The sequence below is a fragment of the Ailuropoda melanoleuca genome, chromosome 6, assembly GCF_002007445.2.
Source record: "Ailuropoda melanoleuca isolate Jingjing chromosome 6, ASM200744v2, whole genome shotgun sequence".
NCBI classification, from domain to species: Eukaryota; Metazoa; Chordata; class Mammalia; order Carnivora; family Ursidae; genus Ailuropoda; species Ailuropoda melanoleuca.
Window position 1 is genome coordinate 120,905,588 of NC_048223.1, and position 15,646 is coordinate 120,921,233.

At 49.5% G+C, this 15,646-nt stretch overlaps 1 protein-coding gene across 1 annotated transcript in view; it reads left to right on the plus strand.

The window, feature by feature from the left end:
• Positions 1-14,934, plus strand: part of LOC100476614 (putative DMBT1-like protein) — a 24,161-nt gene extending 9,227 nt beyond the window's left edge. The window contains 9 exon segments of the mRNA XM_034663633.1: positions 164-481; positions 3,007-3,324; positions 3,922-3,954; positions 5,962-5,994; positions 7,755-7,908; positions 9,591-9,808; positions 10,816-11,133; positions 13,472-13,477; positions 14,756-14,934. Coding sequence (XP_034519524.1) covers positions 164-481; positions 3,007-3,324; positions 3,922-3,954; positions 5,962-5,994; positions 7,755-7,908; positions 9,591-9,808; positions 10,816-11,133; positions 13,472-13,477; positions 14,756-14,934 — 1,577 coding nt within the window.
• The last annotated feature ends 712 nt before the right edge of the window (positions 14,935-15,646 follow it).

Sequence of the window (15,646 nt, forward strand, 5' to 3'; positions counted from 1 at the left end):
CCTTAATTACATATTAACCTCCAACTAGGAGGTTGACCAGTTGACTGGCTCTTTTATCAAGTTCGCCATCCCAAATAGTAGTGTCAGGGTGGAGAGTTCAAGTAGATCATGGATAATATGCAGTGTCTCTAGAAGGCAATGATCACCAGGTCTCTGTCTGCAGGGGACTGGCCAGAGCTGTGGCTGGTGGGCGGCCCAGGTCGGTGCTCAGGACACGTGGAAGTCCTCCACCAGCAGGTCTGGGGCACCGTGTGTGATGACCTCTGGGACCTGAAAGAAGCCGGGGTCGTGTGCCAACAGCTGGGGTGCGGACAGGCTGTGTCCACCCTGGGGAAGGCCCACTTCAGCCCCGGCTCTGGAAACATCTTCCTGGACAACCTGCAGTGCTCCGGGGTTGAGCGCTACCTGGGCCAGTGTGCCTACTCGGGCTGGTCGGAGCACAACTGTGGCCACCACGAGGACGCCAGCGTGATCTGCTCAGGTAGCCCCTCCTCTTTCAGATGGTCATTGCCAGTCCCACCATCTTCAAGACCACCCTGCTAGAATTCAGAGTTGGCCAGGGACAAAGACAGGGCCCTCAAACATGTGGCATTCATTTTTTGCTTTATCTCTTCTAACTTGGTCAAAAATACAAGATTTTGGTGGGGCTCCTGGGTGGCACAGCGGTTAAGTGTCTGCCTTCGGCTCAGGGCGTGATCCCGGCATTATGGGATCGAGCCCCACATCAGGCTCCTCTGCTATGAGCCTGCTTCTTCCTCTCCCGCTCCCCCTGCTTGTGTTCCCTCTCTCTCTGGCTGTCGCTATCTCTGTCGAATAAGTAAATAAAATCTTTTAAAAATTTTTAAAAAATACAAGATTTTGGGGCGCCTGGGTGGCACAGTGGTTAAGCGTCTGCCTTCGGCTCAGGGAGTGATCCCGGTGTTATGGGATCAAGCCCCACATCAGGTTCTTCCACTATGAGCCTGCTTCTTCCTCTCCCACTCCCCCTGCTGTGTTCCCTCTCTAGCTGGCTGTCTCTATCTCTGTCGAATAAATAAATAAAATCTTTAAAAAAAAAATACAAGATTTTAACTGCCAGCCTCCCAGAATAAAACCTGATTTTCTAATTTGGTGGTAAGATTTACCAAAGGTAGGTGTGCTTTACTGAAAACTGACATATGCAAAGAACATATTTAACTATGGGAATGTTTAAGGAGTTTATCTAAAGGTCTTTCATTCAGAGGCACTGAGAAGATGTCAGAGCTGGACAGACTTGAGTCTGGATCCCAGAGCCTGTGCTAACACTCAGACTGCATTTGGGCAATACTTAAACTGTTAGAGCCTCAGTTTCTCCATCTGTAAAATTGGGGACTGATGGCTCTCTTGCAGGAGTGCTGAAAGGATTCAAGCCGTCTTTTGTAAAGCACTTTCGAACACCTGAAAAAGGGGCTGAATATTTTCACTTTTCCTACCATCTTCCTTACTCAATACCCCAAGGCAATCAGTGGACTAATATGGCTCATTTTAATCACCCGATGACATTACAATTTTTCAGATACTTTGGATTTATCCATGTGCAAAAATTAGCAAGGAGTAAGGTAGTCGTTTCTGGAACGTCTACTAATAACCCTTTCCAATAATGAGAAGTCTTCGGTGAACTAGCACCCGGTGTGATTTGAAAGATTAGCCCCTATAACTCGAAGTGGTATTTGTGACATGGAGTTACCCCACGAAAAGGAGCTCAGGGAGATGTCAGTACCTTCTCTTTAACCAGAGGGGATATTTAAAAGCATGTCTGTTGGTGCCTTCATCCATCCGTTTGCTTCGTGGCATCCTGTGACACGTGGCAGGTGTGACCTCGTTGCAGTCTCGCAGGCCCCGTGTTACTCCTGTTCCCGTGTTCTGGAGGGTGATTTTCTAACATCTGAGCTGCCCCCAGTGACTCCCAAAGTGAAACTCGTCTGCCACAAAATCAGCAGCTCAAGTCGGACTCCACACGTGCCCTTCATGCCCGATGGTTTGCTCACCGCACAGGAAGCAGCCGACAGCCAGAGAGAAGCTCTCGTTTGTGTCCATGGATGAATCTGAGTCTCCCAGCTCTGTGTCATTTAACGGGACTGATTCTTCCCAGATCAGATTAATCAACACGTGCAAGGATGCAGTTAAAGCTTTTGTTTTCAGTCATTGAAGGCAGGATTTCTGAAACATACTGACATATTTATTCTTTCTCTAAACAGATGCTGAAGAATCACTCATTAATAGTCCAGGTAGGTCACACTTTATCTTGATGGGACTCAAATATCAGCTTTCCCTGATTTTTCCACGGGCTATTTTCTCTCAGCTCTAAGTTCACTCTCTGCCTAAGTTGCAGAGATTTTCCCACCGTTAAGACGCCAATGGAATTAGTACTCTCGATTTTTTATACATGTGGTGATGGCTGTGTGTGTGTGTGCGCGCATGCGTGTGTGTGTGTGCGTGTGTGCGTATACGTGAGTCCATATTTCTTAGAGATACATGCATGAGGAAATGGCATTTCAGTGTCTTTTTGCATCTGCTTTTCCCACTGGCTCAGGCCTTTCCCCACCTCCTCCCTGGCCCACTGCTCACGGGTTTAAGAGGATTGTCCCCAGTGCCCCCTTTAGCCTGTTCACAGCACAGCCCCTTTCCTTCCCCTTCACTGTTTCTCACACCGTGGAATAGCACATTGTTGCGGTGTCTATATTTGATGAAAGGACTTCAGGCGCCCCAAGGGTAGGAACCATATCTCTTTGGTTTATAGCAGAATCCTCAATGCCCAGCCGGAAAGGCAATCAATAAACTCCTTCAGAATCAGATTAAAGTGGCTGAAGGGCCCACAGCCTGCAGCTCAGGGACACACCTCAGAAACACGAGGAACAGGCCCCAGGGTTCACAACCAGGCATGTCCCTCTGCAAACCGCGAGTCCTGCTGGCCTCTGAGGCCTGGGGCAGGTGCACCCTGGGTGGGTCATCTGGGACTCACACACTCACCCTTATCTCTGTCTGCAGGGGACTGGCCAGAGCTGCGGCTGGTGGGCGGCCCAGGTCGGTGCTCAGGACGCGTGGAGGTCCTCCACCAGCAGGCCTGGGGCACCGTGTGTGATGACCTCTGGGACCTGAATGAAGCCGAGGTTGTGTGCCGACAGCTGGGGTGCGGACAGGCCGTGTCCGCCCTGGGGAAGGCCCACTTCGGCCCAGGCTCTGGAAACATCTTCCTGGACAACCTGCAGTGCTCCGGGCTGGAACGCTACCTGGGCCAGTGTGCCCACTCGGGCTGGTCAGAGCACAACTGTGACCACCACGAGGATGCCGGCGTCATCTGCTCAGGTAGCCCCTCCCCTCTTGGGCAATAATTTCTATAATTTCTAAGGTTGTTATTGAAGACGTTTTGAAACTATGCATCCCAGATGGAATTTATCCATCTGCCCATTTGCTCATTCTTTCATAAAACAATCCTTGAGCTTCTGCTCTGCACAAGCCCTGGGCTCACCCACACCCTCGCATAGTCCCAGGTTGCACACAAGAGGTCTCGAAGGTTCGAGTAACCAGCACCACCTGAGGCATTGCAGTGCAGAATCCCGGGCCCTGGGCCCAGAGATCACGACTAACTAATTTGGGCCAGGGGGCTGGAATCTGCATTTTCACAAGTAGTCTGGGTGATTCAGCAGAAGAGGGGCCATGGGTAATCCTGCGCTGTCTGCTGTGGGGCAGAAATGACCCAGCGGCTGTGCCCCACCCCTCCCAAGCCCAGGGACCTTGCCACAGAGGGCTGAGTCCTGGACCAGGAAAGGCAAGTGTCCTCTCCCCTCATTCCCCACCTGCACCCTCTCCCCTCAATCTGCCACCTGCACCCTCATTACCCCTCCCCTCCATGCTTTGGAGTCACTAAAGAGAGTGACCTGTTGCCTTTCTTTTTGCATTCAGATGCAGGAGAACTGCCTCCTCCCACACCTCCAGGTATGTCCGTATTTTTTTCTAGTCCAGACAACTTTCCAATAATAATAATATCAAATTTACTTGCAAATGCTAAGAAACAGACTTTGTTCTGAGCCCCTCACATATATAACTCATTTAATCCCCACAATAATGCGTTGAGGCAAGTACTTTTCCAGATAGGTCAACTAAGGCAAAGAAAGTAATGTACCAGGGCTGGCCAGTGGATTGGAACCCTTGGCCACCAGTCTCATTGACCACATCCTTTCCTTGGCCCCGGCTCCACAAAGACCAGGTAAAATTAGCACAAAGATGGGAAGACATTTTGCTCAGATTATTGTTAATCCTGCAAAAGGGTATTTTATATTTTACAGAAGAGAAATTTGAGGCACAGAAAGGTTGAGTAACTTTCCTGAGATCACTCAGCGAGTTAATGGTGGAACCGAGTATTGACACAATCAGTCTGCCCACAAAGTGCATGCTCCTGGGGAATCTTATGACTTTTGCCTGATTTCAGGGATTTTCTCATTTAAGGATTGAGTGATCTTCATCTATGATAAAAAACAAAGATTAGAAAAACCAGACCAATACATGCAATGTAAATTCTGAGAAGATACTGGAGGTAAATGAAAAGGCATTTTGTTTCATTGCAATAGACATTTCTGAGCCTCTGTACAGGAGCAGGAATGATGCTGGGGTTTCTGTATGAATAAACGTATCTAATCCTTAGAGCTGAGGATTAAGGAGATCCAAAAGCCTACAAGAGATAATTGAATTAGAAAGTAGCAGAACTGGGGGTACCTGNCACCTAAGTGGCTCAGTCAGGTAAAACATCCAACTCTTGATTTCAGCTCAGGTCATGATCTCAGGGTCGTGGGATCAAGCCCCATATGGGGCTCTGTTCTCAGTGGGGAGTCTGCTGGAGATTCTCCCTCCCTCTCTCTGCCCCTCCCCTGACTCCTGCATGCTCTCCCTCTCTCTCTCTCTCAAGTAAATGAATAAATAAACCTTCAGAAAAGAGAGAGAAAAGAAAGAAAGTAGCAGAACTGGACTTTGCAGACCTCATCTCTTGCCCTTTGAATGAACCTGGCTGCCTCCACGTACACAAGTCATAAGTCATTGGCAGGATCATCTCTTTTGGACACTTTCTTAGAGAAGAACTTAATGTGTTCTTGGTGTTCTGGGGTCATGAGCAGGAGGGAGGACCATCCAAAGTTCAAAGGCCACAGATGGAGGTCAAAGGAAGTGGACATTCAAATGAAGGCCTACCTAGAGTTCTCAATTTATATAACTCAGCTTGCTGAAGTACATAGATGATGGGGAAATGAGGAAGACCATGTTAAGTGAAAGGAGCAATTCTGGTTATCTGTTGCTACTCCAAAAACAGAGTGTTTTAACACAACAACCATTTAATGACATGTTATGTTGTTGTGGGTCAGGAATTTGGGCAGGGCTCAGATAGGAGATTCTTCTGCTCCGTGTAGCTCTGAGCAGGGTCACTCGGTGGCCTTCACATACAGGGTGGTCTGGAGAGTTGAGGACAGCTGCACTCACATGCTTGGTGCTTGGAGGAGAAATCTGGAAGGTAGGCTCAGCCAGGGCCCTCTTCCTTTCCAGGTGGTCTTGGGACTCTTCACGTGGTCTCTCCAGCAGGCTAAACTTTCATCTTACAAGGTGGCTCAGGGTGCCATGAACAAGCCAGTGCTCCCAGAGACAAGAAGTGGAAGCTTTCAGTCCCAAGGCACAGTGTCACTTCCACCATATTCTGTTGGCCAAAACAGAAGCCACCCAGGTTCAAGAGAAGAGACGTAAATCCCACTTCCTGACAGGAGGCATGTCCAAGAATGTGTGACCTTCCTTAATCTACCACAGGACAATAGAAATATCACTCAGCACCTTCAGACCTTTCTCAGTTGGCACTAAGTACATTGACATTTCAGAGAACACCCTTCATATTTCCCTAACTTGTAGATGACACTCAGTATTTTTCCCCTGGATGTCAGCATGATCTCCTTTTTTTTTTCCTTCTAGGTCTTTCCACAGCTTCTCGGGATCATATAACAGGTAGTCACTTGTTTTAAATTGAGATGTAACTTCACACCAACCGTCACAGCAGATGCTAGACAGTGTGCCTGGGACGTGGCACATAGAGGCTGACACAGCACGGGTGAGGGGCTGCTGGTCCACCTCCCAGGCCAGTCCTGTCATGGCCCCTTCCATGAGAACACCAGGGGAGTCAGGACATCAGCCGATGGAGCCCCTCAGTCCCCACTGTAGCCTCACCAAGGGGCATCCATTCACACTACTAAGGCCTGTAAATACAGACTTGTTAACCAAAGGGGCAGGCTGGGAAGGAGGTGTGTGGATCTGCCCAGGTCAGAGTTGGTGGGAGGGTGACAAGAGACTTGAAGAGAATGTGGCTAGTCCNCGTGCCCGGGACGTGGCACATAGAGGCTGGCACAGCACGGGTGAGGGGCTGCTGGTCCACCTCCCAGGCCAGTCCTGTCATGGCCCCTTCCATGAGAACACCAGGGGAGTCAGGGCATCAGCTGATGGAACCCCTCAGTCCCCACCGTAGCCTCACCAAAGGGCATCCATTCACACTACTAAGGCCTGTAAATATAGACTTGTTAACCAAAGGGGCACGCTGGGAAGGAGGTGTGTGGATCTGCCCAGGTCAGAGTTGGTGGGAGGGTGACAAGAGACTTGAAGAGAATGTGGCTAGTCCAACTGGTGGTAGCCAGCCTGCCTTCTCCGGGTACGGTCCTGCAGGGGGCACCCACGATGGGCACCAGCTCATGTGAAGAGGTTTCGAGAAATCCAGTCCCAGGGTTTTTGTGTCTATCTGACCTGGCCCAGTTGTAACTACAACACNCGTAACTACAACACAACCAACGGGATAGCTCCGAGATGACTGGGCGCACCCCTACTTCCCACCATCTGTCGCAGGAAAGACCAAAAGTCTTGGAATTCTAGGAGCATGACAAGTTAGGCAAAAACAGAAAGGAGAAAATTAAGCAACTTGGTAATTTAAGGACAAGGTCAACAACTCATGTTATGTGTTCAAATTTCCTCTAAAATAATTGGATGATTCTAAGATTTCTGCTCTTCTGTGTGTCGTGCTGCACGTGTACAGATGCGTGAGTATCGATCTTGACGAATATGACATAAATTATATGGAAGAATGAGATTTCGCTTGTGTAACTCTTGTAAATCCAAAGACCTGTAAGTTCCAGTCTCAGTAGATACTGAGTTAAAGGAAACACAATCTACCCAGAAAAGGTGGTGAAAAAGAACTTAAGGGGGCGGCCAGTCATAGCCTCCTTCAACAGTCCACATCATCCCCTTCTCTCCAGCTCATCAGACCCCAAAGTTGTTCTGGAGCCTCTTGTTCCCCGAAACTTCCCAAACGCACACCTTACCCAGGCTTAACAACCTCTGTCCCTTCGTCCCTCCTTCCCAACCCCCTATGTGGATCCTCTCTGCGTCTCTCTCTATAAGCAAGAATCCTGCCACCTCAGAAGAGGGAGGAGGCAGTGAACAGAACTGACAGATACAATATTTTCTTTAGCAGAGGGTAAGGGGAGAGGAAAAGGCAGGGAACTCCATATATTAATACTTTCGCCCCATCAGAACAAGATCGAATGGGCTCTTCCACCCCAGAGACGTTTAGGCTCAAAGTCGGTACACACAGTGTGGGTGTGCCCACCGGGTGGGTCACTGCCTGACTCCCCCAGACCACCAGGTGTGAGCGGGTCGTGACTGGGGTCCCATAGGTGATGCCTCAGGGGCACATGCTGACATCCTTTCTCCTCTGGCTCCAGGAGGAAGTAGTTCCTGCGGGGGCGTCTTGTCGAGTCTCTCTGGCTCCTTTTCCAGTCCGCTGTACCCGGAAAGCTACCCGACACACGTCCAGTGTGTTTGGGAGATTCACGTGGATAAAAAATTCCGTATACAACTCATGATTCCAACTTTGAAGTAAGAAAACAACTTTTTCAGAGAAGATTCTTTCTAAATAAGAATATTGGTTTGTGAATTCAGAATAAAGGTATTTCTTTTAGTAGGAAATATTTGGGGGGGGGGACAGAAGAACACAAAATTCTTCCCAATTTGAAGGTGAAATTTATTTTGTAGTGCTATCCAAGGGGTTACTTCTAGTTTGGAAAATNGGGGTTACTTCTAGTTTGAAAAATCGAATAAGTGGTTTATTGACATATTTAAGCCAACCTTATGACGATTGCTCTTCTTTCAATTTTTTTTCTAAGAATGTTGCCCAAATTCTCCTTACCAGCTTTGCCCTTCTGATACAATGGGCACCAATATTTATCCTCTTAGATTTGCTTTTTCCTTTATCTAAATTTTAAGCAAGCAGTAGAAGGCTTTCCATACACACACATGAGCCGCCTACTCCAGGCCCAGGCCCTGGANCCGCCTGCTCCAGGCCCAGGCCCTGGATCATATCAGTGTGGCCTCTGAGTGAAAGGAGCCAGGGGAGGCCGGGCCTCATTTCTGGCATGTAGGGAATACATTTCTCTAAGGCACAGACATTTTTTTTTTATTTCCGTGGCATGAAATAATAACGGACATTTTTCAGGGTTGGCTGTGTATCCAGCCCTAGACTATGTATTTTGCTTGCTTTGTAATANATGCCTTGTAATATTCCAGCATCACTATAGCCCTAAGGTGTATGCCCCTGTCCTCTCCACTAAAGATGAGAACCTGAGGTTCAGAGACGCTAATTGATGAGCCCAAGGCTAACCAGCCAAGTCTGTCTGCTGTCAAAGCTCCAGCTCTTCTCCAGCGTGTGATTCTGTGGGTGGAGTCTGCACAAAGCCCATTTTGTATACGACACACATCTTGCTGCAAACACAGCAGCACTGTGAGCTGCTATGAAAATCCACCCTTAGCACACACTGAATTACTGCTCGGTCCATGGAGTCAAGCATACCCTATGCCAAAGAATATCCTAGAAACATGCTGTCTTTGTTGACTAGAACCCTAAGGACACAGACAGCCCACAAGGAAGTGAGAACCTTGAACCCACACCTCCAAAGTCCATCCTGTTATAGGTAATCTGTTCCTTCAAAATCAGCCTCACGCACGTCCCTCGTCAGCGACGGCCGAAGTGCAGAGGCCCTACGTGCTGACATTTTTATCTTAAAATCGAGTTTTTTCTCCCCAAGAATTTGAGTATGGAAACTGTGGAATATAGAGGTAGGAAAATCTGGCCGTGATGTTGATTACATGACGATGCTGATCATTGGGGAGTTGGCCTGGTAAGAATGTATTTGCAGGTATACGCCGGCATTTCTAATGTTCCGTGTAGACGGCGATTGGCCAGAGCCATTATGATTTTCAAATCTCTGTGCCTAAGTCACCACCATGAGCCTCCCACAATCCTCAGACAAAATAAGACTTAACGGAATAAGGCATCTGTAGAAGCGAACTGATACTTTATATATCAATATGCAGTTTAAAGTAAATCCAGTACTGTATGGTGACTAACAATATAATAAAAATATTATTATAAAATAAAAAAATAAAAAATAAAAAAAATAAAGTAAATCCAAATATTTAATCCTATGACTGTTGTACTTTTTTAAGTTTTAAGGTCTAGGAAGTTAGAACCTGCCACTAACATTCCACTTCGATGCCCCCAGCCTGGAGGATATCCTCGGATGCCCCTACGACTCCGTCGAAATCTTCGATGGCCCCAGGATTGCCTCGCTGTCCATGGGGAAGTTCTGTGCCTCAGCAGCGGTGATATTTCTCTCCTCCTCAGACATCATGACCGTGGTGTTCTGAAGTGATTCTATGATCACCAACACTGGCTTTTATGCTCTGTTCAACGTCATTCCCCAGGGCGGAGGAGAGTCGGGTAGGAAGCTTCAGGCCTTTAAAAGACAGAATAGTTTTCTAACTTGAGAGACTCCCCTACTCGCAAAGGCCTGGGATTCAGTTTTCCAAAGGCCCCACAATTGGCCCCATAAGCCCCGCTGGGGGCTGTTAGATTTTCCCACTAAGAGCATCACATGGGCAACTGCAATCAGGCAGTGATGTGAGGCTGAAATGGCAAGATGATTTGGGGGTACTGGTAGCGTGTGGGAAGACAGAGGCTGGGGGACAGAAGAGAGTGCCCGGGTGGGGAGGGTGCTCCTGCGGCTTGAGTGGGAATGGATGACATTGCTTGGGGCACATGTGATGGGTGACAGTGAGGGGGTATTCCAGGCAGACAGAATAACAAATAAAAAGGCTCTCGGGGACCCGCTAGAGAAACAGAAACCAAGGTGAGAGTGGCAGAGCTTGTGAACTCAGTAAGGGAAGGTCTCCAGGAGGCAGCCAGTCATTCCGGAGGGCCACCACCCATCGGCCCAGAAATAGACATCCCCGTTGGGCTTTATGAAGTCACAGACACACTGGTGGCCTAAGTGCCTTCAGAGGATTAAATCTACACTTACCCAAGTCACGTCCAAAAGCACAGTTGGGGACCCCTTCCTCCAGGACCCCAGTAGTGTGTCAGAGACCCACACAGCAAGACCTGCAGACATGAAGATGTCCTGGGTGCGGAGCGCTGTGCTTTGTATCCCCACTCCCATGCACTCATCACCCCCTGAGATGCATGCTGCCAGAGCCCCCATTTTACAGATGAGGAAACTGAGGCCCAGGGAGATGAAGCAACTTGTCAGAGGTTACACAACTAGAGAGCAGTAGAGCTGGATTCAAACCCTCCTTTGTCTCGCCTTATGCCTGTAAGCCCTATTACTGAACCAAGACAGACTTCGGCTTTGTTCTTGCTTTTATCTTCCTTTGACACAAATGCAGGAGCTAGAAATCCTTCCTACTTAAAACTTCCCAAGCTCCAAACTAAAACCCTGCTCTATTTAGAGGATGGACCCCCGCTGTGGCTGGTGGGCGGCTCTGGACAGTGCTCAGGACGCGTGGAGGTCCTCCACCAGGGGGCCTGGGGCACCGTGTGTGATGACCTCTGGGACCTGAATGAAGCCCAGGTGGTGTGCCGACAGCTGGGGTGTGGAAGGGCCACTGCAGCTCCTGGAAAGGCTCACTTCGGTCCAGGCTCTGGAAACATCCTCCTGGATAACATTCAGTGTTTGGGAAGCGAGAACCACCTTGGCCAGTGTCCTAGCTCTGGCTGGTCGGACCACAACTGTGGCCACCATGAAGACGCGGGTGTCATCTGCTCAGGTATCCTCTCTTCCCATGGCAGGTTCTTTCTGACCTTTCAACCAGCAGAATTTGAGTGATGGGTGGAGGGTGTGCACCGAGCAGGGCCAGGGAAGCTGAGAACGGTGGCCCCACAGATGAGTGCCCCCTCAGCCAGGTTGACAAGGAATGCTGAGAGCCTGACCTGCTCTAAAGAAACGCACACCAGAGCCACCCGACTGGCAGGTCCTTGTCACTGCAACCTCTCCCAGGTCCAAGCTCCTTTTCCAGAATCTAACATGCCCTTGTTCTTGTTTACATCACATGAAGCTTGCCTGCTTAAGACCTGCCCACACTGGGAAACCACTACTGGTCTTCATGAAATGTAACTTAGATTTTCTAAATTTACCTCTTTTTTCATTCGTGCAGATGATGGGGCCTGGGCTCCAGGTGGGACCCCTACACCCTCAGGTACGTCCACTACTGTGAACTTCTAATATCTGTGCAAAGTGAAAAAGAAATCTAATCTGTCTTGAGCTAGACACCAGTGGAGAGTGACCTAGGCACTGATCTCCCAGGGAGCTTTGAAATCCCTGACACCCAGGCCGCACCCAGACCCGTCACATCAGAATCTCTCGGCTCCCACCAGGTCATTGGTAATATTTAGAGCCTCCCGTGTGATTCCAACATGCAAAAAGTTGAGAATGAATGGCTCAAACAGCAAGCTAAGAGCCACATTTCCCGAATGAGATGGCACCCAAAACTCCCCCTCTGGACAGTAGAGCAAGGAATGGCAAGAAGGGAAAGGGGGAGAAAGTCCCATCACCATGGCTGAGAAGAGGACCAAGATGGAGAAGAGGGAAGATAGGAGGGTTTGCTTCCCAGGAACATGAGTTGGAAAATTAAAATGTGGGAGAAAACACAGATGAGTCCATGCCACACTCTTCCCAGAGGGTCAAGAACAGGCTGAGCGTGAGAAGCAAAGCCATTTGGGGCTACTCTGGGAGCCTTCGGGCTTCGCCAACACAGCAGGAATAGAGAATGGGTGCACATTGTTCTGGTAACCGACTCAGAGTCATTGCGTGGCAGTGACCTCCAAACTCAAGATCCCAGCGATATCTGAGCATGTGTGGTCCTGCCTCCTGCAGCCGCCTACCCCTCCAGGACAGGCTTTCAGCTGCCCACTGCCCCGCCTGCTGGCACCCTAGGCCCCACCCAGCCTCCTTCCCAACCCTGCGCGGGGACTCCCTCCGCCCTCTGCCTTCAGTGGGGCCCGGTGGTGGGGCAGGTCAAGGTTGAGGTACACGCTATAGTGTTTTGGGGCTGGGCAAGGTGGCTAGCAGCCTGTCCCCACCCGGGGCTGGCACCACCGCGACACATTTGGAGGGACACTTGATGGAGGGGGGGGCTCTGACCCACTCCAATCCAGACCCCAAGGGCATCTTGGGTGGAGGTCGCCATCCCCTGGAGGCTGCCCACCTCGTGTAGGATGCAGAAGTGAACCTATAGGAAGGGGCTATTGAGTTCCCCATCTCCAGCTAAGGCCCCACATTTTCATTTTGCATTGGGACCCACAAAGCATGCAGCAGCTGTTGGGGGGGGCAGGCAGAACCCACGGAACCGTTTTTCAGTCACTGACAAGCAGCCACCTCCCTTTGGCGCCCTCTGGCTTTTCCCCAGTGAAGCATCTCCCCTAGCCTGGAGCCAGAGAGGAGGAGAAAGGAGGGAGGACATGGCTTTCAGTTCATCAGACAGCTCTTGCCGAGTCCCACTTGCAATCTAGGATTGCAAACCTCAGAAGGCTTTTCTCTCTTTTCTCTCTGCTACAATATTCCTTTTCTGAGGCACAGATGCATAACGAGTGAGCAAGAGAATGCATCATGGAATAAAAGACATTAGGGGGGGAAATGAAACCCTTGATGTCTAAATGCTACCCACTTGTTTGTAGGGGAATCACTTCTGGATAAAGCATTATGTATTTGCCGGGACACACACAAAATAAGGCTTTTGTCATTTAATTCTCTCAGGGAAACACTGCATCTCAAACATTTTAACAAAAGGGACTTGCCTTTTTTTAAAAGATTTATTTATTTGAGAGAGAGAGAGAAAGGAAGAGAGAGTGCGAGTGAGTGGAGGGGCAGAGGGAGAGAGAATCTTAAGCTGACTCCACCCTGAACATGGAGCCAGACATGGGGCTCGATCTCACCACCCCAAGATCACAACCCTGAGATCCTGAACTGAGCCAAAACCAAGGTTCGGACGCTTAACGGGCTGCACCTCCCAGCACCCCGAAAGGGAATTCCTTCTGAGACAACTTTAGGTCAGAGAAAATTTACTCTGCTGCTGTCCAGCATCCTTCCTGGAGGACTGAGAAGGGCAGACAGTGGTGGCACCCCTGCCCTCACTGCTCTGCGGTTCGCAGCAATGCCGCCCAAGAAGGACCATGAAGATAAAAGAATTCTCAAATGCACCTGACCCATTTGCTTCAAACTCCATGCACCCTAATCCCCAGTGTAAAACTCTGACAAGCACCAGCTTTTCAATGGACAGGCTTTCAAAACCTGCCCTGCCCTTGACCTGCCAGGCAGTGGTGCCCAAGGATACATCTAGAATATAGAAATAGATGCCTCTCAGAAATCAAGGCCAAAAGGACACAGGAAAGGAGGAAGCTCCCCACTGGGGCCCATCGACTTCAATGGAATGCTTGTCCCACCTGCCTTTCCCCACCGAGGCTCTTGGCTGTCTGGTTTTGTCCCTTGTCCCTATGCCTTTCTGCGCTTTCTGCAGTGGCGTGAGCTCATAAGCCCAGTGATGTTACTGTGGGTCATACCTCCTGACCGATCCATCTCAGGACAGCCCTGGGGTTGGTAGATAGTAACTCAGAAGGAGAAAACAAGTCATGGAGCTGGGCGTTGTCTGTGATTTCTTGGTGAATCACTGAAAGAAGGGGAGACACCGAGTCCCACATTTGGAGAGAAAAGAGAAATGAGGGAGCCCACACCACGTATCAAGACTCAAGGATAGTAACAGGTTCATTCAGTCGTATGTAAATATATGACGCTTTTGTGATGCTGAGCTCTTTCCTGATTTTCTCTGGTTTTGGTTTTTGCAGCTCCCATCCCTCAGGGGCTGACACCTCGAGGTGGGTCTATGCCTCCAGGTGGACCTACGCTGGGAGGTCAGCCTACACCTCGAGGTGACTCTCTTTCATTGACAGTATAACCTGTAGGGGTGAATCGCTCTGATAATTCGTAAAAGCAGAATAGATGTCTGCCTGTCCTGGCTGCCTGAGGGGAAGGAATTGGTGGGCTGGAGCCCTCACAGATGGATGGATTGTCTACTTCTGAATTGAGCTGGTTTGCATGACAGGAAGCCAAGCCGGGCAGAGCATTAATGAGTTATCAGCTGGACACCCCACACCTGTCACGTACATGTCCCAGCCCACTTCCAGTCTCGTCTACAATCTCAGGGTCCCACTCTGGTACCAGTCACACATCTTTTCTCCCTCATTCCCTCTCAGGGGTACCGTCATACACCAGCCAAGCTACAATGGCGTCTGTACCACCATGATCCCTTCCCATTTTGTGACTCCCCGTCGAACTTGATGGAATTCTAGATTCTACTCCTGGGAAAATACAAGTGCATGCCTGAAGAAGCCAACCAGTGGTCTCTTGTCTGCCCACAGGAGGAAGTAACTCTTGTGGGGGAGTAATTTCAGGCCTCTTGGGCTCCTTCTCCAGTCCTTGGTATCCAGCGAACTACCCCACTGACGTGGAGGGTATCTGGGTGATACACATGGCTAAGAAGTTCCATATAGAACTGGTGATCCCAAGCCTGAAGTAAGCAGTTTTGCCTTTTTCTACGTCAAAGGCCAGATTAGACTGGAATCCATGCTTTCTTCAAGGAGGCGGCCTTTCCACACACCTAGTCAACTTGGCAGCTATAACAAAAATATCATAAACTGGGTAGCTCCATAAACAACAGAAATTTATTTCTCACAATCCTGGGGGGTGGAAAATCCAAGATCAAGATTCAGGGTCTGGTGAAGTCCTGCTTCCTGCCTCACAGATGGTCATATTTTCATGATAGCCTCACCTGATAGAAAAGACAAGGGAACTTTCTCCAGGACTCCGTAAGGCCATGAGTCCTGTCGCGAAGGTTCTGCCCTCACTTCCCAAAGGCCCCACCTCCTACTACCATCCTGTTGGGGGTTAGGTTTCAACACAGGAATTTTGAGAAGACACGAACTTTCAGCCTACAGCACCGAGTGACATATCCTTTCACATTTTGGGTGAAAATTGGTCTGGTCACCTGAGCTTAGGAGACTTAGAATCATGGAGCTCAACTTCCTATGCAGTTGGAGAGGACCCCAAATACCCCAGGAGCTTCCCTGATCCCAGGCCACCAAGGGGGCCTCAGCTGGGGTCACATACACGAAGACCTCACCCCTCCACTCTCAGGCAGCTCCATCGGGGGGACACTGCTTCTTCCTGGGGCTGAACCCAGCCTGGTTCTTCTTCGTTCCCATTTTCTCATCTTCATTCTTCCTTCTGAT